General features: G+C 31.9%; 2 protein-coding genes across 3 annotated transcripts in view; both read right to left on the bottom strand.

Annotated features, from left to right (window-relative positions):
* LOC117125153 (tripartite motif-containing protein 2-like) overlaps positions 1-309 on the bottom strand; it is a 4,301-nt gene extending 3,992 nt beyond the window's left edge. The window contains exon 1 of one of the 2 annotated variants that reach the window (XM_033271555.1): positions 32-309. The gene's annotated coding sequence lies outside the window, so the exon portion shown is untranslated. The remainder of the gene's footprint in view (positions 1-31) is intronic. The other variant, XM_033271556.1, reaches the window with a different exon arrangement.
* Positions 310-2,874: 2,565 nt separating this feature from the next.
* Positions 2,875-6,246, bottom strand: part of LOC117125129 (fibropellin-1-like) — a 16,264-nt gene continuing 12,892 nt past the window's right edge. The window contains exons 11-14 of the mRNA XM_033271528.1: positions 5,718-5,828; positions 5,315-5,425; positions 4,710-4,826; positions 2,875-3,228 (exon numbers count right to left, since the gene is read on the bottom strand). Of these exons, the coding sequence (XP_033127419.1) occupies positions 2,972-3,228; positions 4,710-4,826; positions 5,315-5,425; positions 5,718-5,828 (596 nt within the window). The 3' untranslated portion in view covers positions 2,875-2,971. The remainder of the gene's footprint in view (positions 3,229-4,709; positions 4,827-5,314; positions 5,426-5,717; positions 5,829-6,246) is intronic.

Raw genomic sequence — 6,246 nt, 5'->3', positions numbered from 1 at the left:
TAGTGGACTGTGAAAGAAAAACAAATCATACCTTCAAATAATTAAAATAAGTGCATATAGTGTGATATCGGACAGGAAGCAAGCCGGGTCTTCCTCGATAGTCACTTACCGGCAAAAGTACGGTAGTTGGTTTGCCCGTGCCGGACGTATCTGTCGTGTAATATGCGATTGGAGACAAACAGATTTTAGGGTATTATCATTGGACCTACAAATCTTTTGAACAAAAGACCGTTCCGTTCCAAAAATGTTGACTTCTCCATTACAAGTGAATATTTTGTGCTCAAATCATGAGATATTTAAATCCGCTGTTGTTTGTCTTCACCAGGTTCAAAAGTTAATACACAGTTGACTGAACATAGACGTATAGGAAACCGGTTGAAATTGATCGTCGTAAACTTGTTTTTGTTCACTTGTATAAAAGGCTTAATCTATATTTGAAAGAAAAACCTTTTATTGTAGATATTAACACCATAGAATATGTATAGAGAATATAAATGGTAAGACATAAGTAAGTTTAAACAAAGGACATACTGAAACCAGCGTCAAGATTCAAGATTTAAGATTTATTTTCGTCATACATTATAGGCCTATATACGAGATTTGTTTCTTTGAGTTGATAACAAACAGTAGAAATCGAAAACATCACTATAATATACAAGACAACAGTTAACAGGTATAATATTAAATATGAATATAACAATATATACACATGGAAACTAAACAAGGTTGAGCTATATTGTGAGGTCCAGAAGAGGAATAAGGCATGGAGTGTAGTATAGTGAAATACAGTAGATAAGCTTGATGATGAAAATATCTACTGAAGTGTTCGTTAAAGGCTCTTATGTCATTCTATCTATTAGTAAATCATCGTCAAACAAAAATAAAGTGTATTTATAAAATGGACAATATTAAGACAGTTTAAGAATCAACAATTTGCATTAGACCACTAAACGACCAACAACATCAACACGCTGCTTGGTCAATAAACTAAACGAAGCCTAGATAACACCTCCAGTCAGCCGTATTATCATATTATATCAGAATAACTATATTTCATCCTCTACGGGAAATCGTTGCTCGAAAATAATACATATTGAAACAGTAAACATTTAGAATATAAAAGCCTATTATGCCATCTCAGCATTATTATTATTTTTTTTTATTTCCTCACATCCAACAGCAAGTACACTCGCCTCTTACACGATGTTTCATAAACTAAGCTGCTTTTATGAGGCTTGGGAGTGGAGTTGGCTTTGGTCGTAGGAAAAAATCCTGCTGTGACAGAAATTGAACACAGGACCCTGGGATCAGAAGGCAAGCATCTTAACCACAGAGCTATTCAACTCCACTCCTTATTATGGCAGACTCCCACTCTCTTACCTCGATAAACATTTAAAACGTTATCATAATTTCCGGCCTGTTATAGTTAACTAATAACAAAATTCATATTGTATATTAACGCCTATATTGTTGAGAAAAACATTGTTTCTGCATTTAAATATAGGATAGTAAATAACATGCTGAACGTACATTTTCTTACAACAAACTGAAACTCTAATATGTAGAGTATAATAGGCCTATAATAATTAAGATGAAAAATATTAATGTACATGAAGACTTTATGTCAAAGGTTGATAAACACCAACAGGAGTTTTATTAATCATGTGTTCTAGGCGTACACCAAGTAGGCCTATTGTATTTTACTAAACAAGATAGAATTTACGCCTACTTGCACGATTAAAATAATAATTAGAATATTCTAAATATAACTTGCACTGCACATAATATGTACAAACTAGCGCACATTATACAAGTATGCCTAGTCTGAATGTGTGACGACCTGCTATATAATAGCGCACCGACACCTTTGTATTATGCGCAATAAAAATCCAACTTATTATCACCATCACCATCATCATCATTATCGTTATCTTCATCATCATCATCATCATCATCATCATCATCATCATCATCATCATCATCATCATCATTATCATGAAAAGTTCGGAATAATGACGTAGGTACAATTGTTTTGGTAAGCCCTCACGTTTTTCATCAACGCATCTTAAAACCCATCTTTTAACAGCAATTAGATTCATCCAAACGTATAAGCACCAAATATTTTGCTGTTTTAAGATCATGATCAATAATATAACATAACAGTCAATAAGTATTATCAATATTAGGTTCAATATTAGGTTTATTAAAGAGGTCCATTGAATATTGACTTTTTGAGACCCTTTTAAAAGCCATGCATATCCGTTCATATTTTTTTTTTCCAAATTATTGATTGATATCTGTGTGGTACATTCTTGCATTCAGAGTATCCCTCTTTATGTTTCAACCGTAAGGTAAATCATTATCAAGTATTCATCATTAGATATTAAATATTTATTGCGTAAGTTATAGCACAATCATGTCAATACCTCGCCGACATAACAAGTGAAGTGTATAATAAGTTTATAAGAAATCAATCAATGACAATCTTCATTGTTAACGCTAAATCGATGGAGTAAACTAGATTAAGACAGGGGAGTGCAATGTATTTTAATATTTGAAGGACAATTGACTAAATTACTATAGGCTATGTAAAATATATGATTATAGTCAGCAAAAATGGAATAATTTTACTATTGTCAGAAATATATATATATATATATATATTATATATAGGAAAATTTATACTTTGTTCTTGAGTTTTATTTGATATTAGTGTGTTTGTATATGTGTGAATGTTTTATTTATTTATATTTATCCTACCTATGTGCACAGTTGTAGCACCGTTTTTGTGTTTGTTAAGCTTGTTCTATAATTATATATATATATATAGCTGTCTCTTATACACATCTAGATGTGTATAAGAGACAGGTGTTGGTGTGGATGTGTGTGTACTACCATTAGTATTACAAGCATTATTATTATCATTATCACAATTGTATTGTATAATGCCTAAACACATAATTGCCTTAACTTAGTTGGAGGGACGCTCATAATAATCTGTTCCATGGACTTCTGTCTTGAGGGCGGCAACCTCTGCTGTTCTGGAGCTTGAATTTAACTCACAGATGTTTTCCGAATTATTATAATTTATAGACAAACAATGCCCTGACAAGATGCACTCTGCCAAGCACTCTATTTTGCTACGCACAAAAAGTGTTCTGTAAACGTAACCTTGTAGAGCGGCATTCTCTTCCAGGTCAGAAAATGCGGTTGTGCTATATGATGTATCTTAAATGATAAAACAGAAACATAAAGATTCATACTTGAAAAATCCATTCAATTCATAAAATCGCTGCACTCGCCACAGCGTTTTTACTTCAAACGGTACACTGCGTACTTTAGCTGTCCACGATGCAACCTATTGTTGAGCCGAATTGTCGCCTAATCGCAGATAAAGAAATGTTAGTTATAAATAGAGGAATCTTAAATTTAAGTAAGCTATCTCTATATTAATAGAGAAATCGCTATCTAAAACTAAGATATCTCTATCTAAAACTAAGATTTCTTTACTAAAAATATAGATATCTCCATTTAAAATAGAGATGTCTCTATTTTGAAATAAATATATCTAAGTTTAAAATACAGATATCCATTTTTAAATAAAGATATGTCTATTTAAAATTAAAATAGAGATATCTGGATTTCAAATTAGGATATCTCTATTTTGAGATTAAATGACAATTCATCTTGCCATACTTGAAGGTTCTTGGGTTTGACCGACAACTCAGTGTCATCGAAAGCTGTCGGCAAGCAAAAGCGTGTAGTGATTTTAGGGGGAATCTTAGTTTGTTTTTTTTTTTTATACAGTGCAAGCTGGTATTACTCTATCTGACAGTATGTCGTGGAAGGGCTATTTAGATCACATGTATTATTATTTTTCAATAGTAATGTGTTTATATCAAATAGATAATATTAATTGTTATTGTCGTGATGGAATAGACAATAACTGGATTTGCGTCAGGAAAAACACGTATAGGTGTAATTTTGCCCTACCTGACGTAAGCAGTACTCGCTGCTTACTTGGACTCGAATTCAACCCTGGCCATCAGGTGCGAGCTCGTTGGTCTAGAGGTATGATGCCAGGATAATGATCTGGGGATCGTGGGTTCGAGTCCCACCCGAGAACAACTTGCGATTTTTTTCGCAATTGTCTTTAAACGTACTGAGTATTCAGTACATTTCCACGTCAGGTAGGGCAAAATTACACCTATGCATAATTCTCCTGACGCAAATCAAGTTATTGTCTATTCCCACGACAATAACAATTACTATCAACACTGTAGTGTACCCGCTGCTTACTTGGACTCGACCCTGGTCATCAGGCGCAAGCTCGGTGGTCTAGAGGTATGATGCCAGGCTAGTGATCTGGAGATCGTGGGTTGGAGTCCCACCCGAAAGAAAATTGTTTTTTTAGCGTACTGAATATTCAGTACGGTACATTTCCACGTCAGGTAGGGCAAAATTACACCTATACAAATAGATAATAATTGATATACATCATTTTACGGAGCTAAGCAGCATACCTAATTTGAATATATACTGTATAGACTATAGGCCAATTATGTAAGTATTCAGTACGGTACATTTCCACGTCAGGTAGGGCAAAATTACACCTATACAAATGGATAATAATTGATTTATACATCATTTTACGGAGCTAAGCAGCATACCTAATTTGAATATATATAGAGGTCTTAAAACACTCTCACCTAGTTCAGAACAATCGTCTTGAAAGTACCAGGCCAGGCAGGTACACTCGAATTTGTTCACAAAATCGTAACATTCTCCACCATTCTGACAGGGAGAGGAGTCGCATTCATTTATCTCTAAAAATAGATATCACATCAATTATTATTGTCGTTATCGTTACCATAATAATGATCATTACCATCACAACTGTTATTATATAATAATGTTATGTTATTATTATTATCATTATTATTATTATTATTATTATTATTATTATTATTATTATTATTGTTAATATTATTATTTATTGTTATTATTATTATTATTAGTAGACCTATTAGTATTATTATTATTATTAATATTATTATTATTATTATTATTATTGCTATTATTATTATTATTATGTATATTGTTATTATTATTATTATTATTACTATAATTATTATTATTATTATTATTATTATTATTATTATGAGAAGATGGTGTTAAATGATAGTTGTTGTTAGTGCACATTTTTTACTTTACTCAAGTTAGTTATGATTATTACTATACTATTTGAGCTGCCGAACGGTAGATGTATGGGTAGATGGATTAATGTATCGATCAATAATGTATGATGACTTACCCGTATCGCAGTATTCTCCAGAATATCCAGAGTCACAGGTACAAGTGTACGAATTTACGGCGTCATTGCAGACGCCAAAATTACATGGGGATGAAGAACATTCATCTACGTCTGAAATATCAAGTAAAAAATCATTATTATAATCATACATTCAAATAATTCTACTAATAATAATAATAAATATGAAAGTAAAGTTAGTCGTTTGTATAAAACGTATATTTCAATATACATAATGATAATCAATTAGGATTAACATTTTGTTTTTGATTATCGTTGAATTTTTTAAAAGTATATTATACTATAAGTTATCTTATTAAAAACATCTATTGTCATACACTCAAAACAATTCAAACAAAATATTTGAAAATTTGGTTAAAACATTTCATTTGCATGAAACCTTTACCTGTGTCACAGTATGTTCCAGAATAACCTGGGTTACAAGTACAGGTGTACGAATTCACCTGGTCATTGCATTGACCAAAGTTACAAGGGGATGACGAGCATTCATCTATGTCTGAAATATTAAATTGAAAAACATTGTTGTTAGTGTAATAATTCATATATATATATACATATATATATATACACATATATATACATATATATACATATGTGTGTGTGTATGCATGTATGTATATATGTACCATTTAGTGGTAATGCTAAAATTATATCAAAATTAATTTTAAACATTAAATAAGAGGAATATGCACGGGTAAAAAAATAGATGCCCCAACCAGGATTCGAACCCCTGGATCTTCTGTCTATGCAGACTCCTTAGCCAACTGAGTCATTGAGCCATATTTGATTCAAGCATCTAATTCTTCACACTCATGCACAACAACACTAGTCCTCATCTTATCAGCATTTGATGACAAGATGAAGGAACATTTGTTGATGAACTATGTTTGATCCAATGTATAACATCATGATCT

This window comes from Anneissia japonica, unplaced genomic scaffold (genome assembly GCF_011630105.1).
Source record: "Anneissia japonica isolate Jap-2015-1 unplaced genomic scaffold, ASM1163010v1 scaffold9_len2422644_cov172, whole genome shotgun sequence".
NCBI classification, from domain to species: Eukaryota; Metazoa; Echinodermata; class Crinoidea; order Comatulida; family Comatulidae; genus Anneissia; species Anneissia japonica.
The sequence above is the reverse complement of the archived record's forward strand: the minus strand, read 5'-3'. Positions and strand labels throughout refer to the sequence as shown.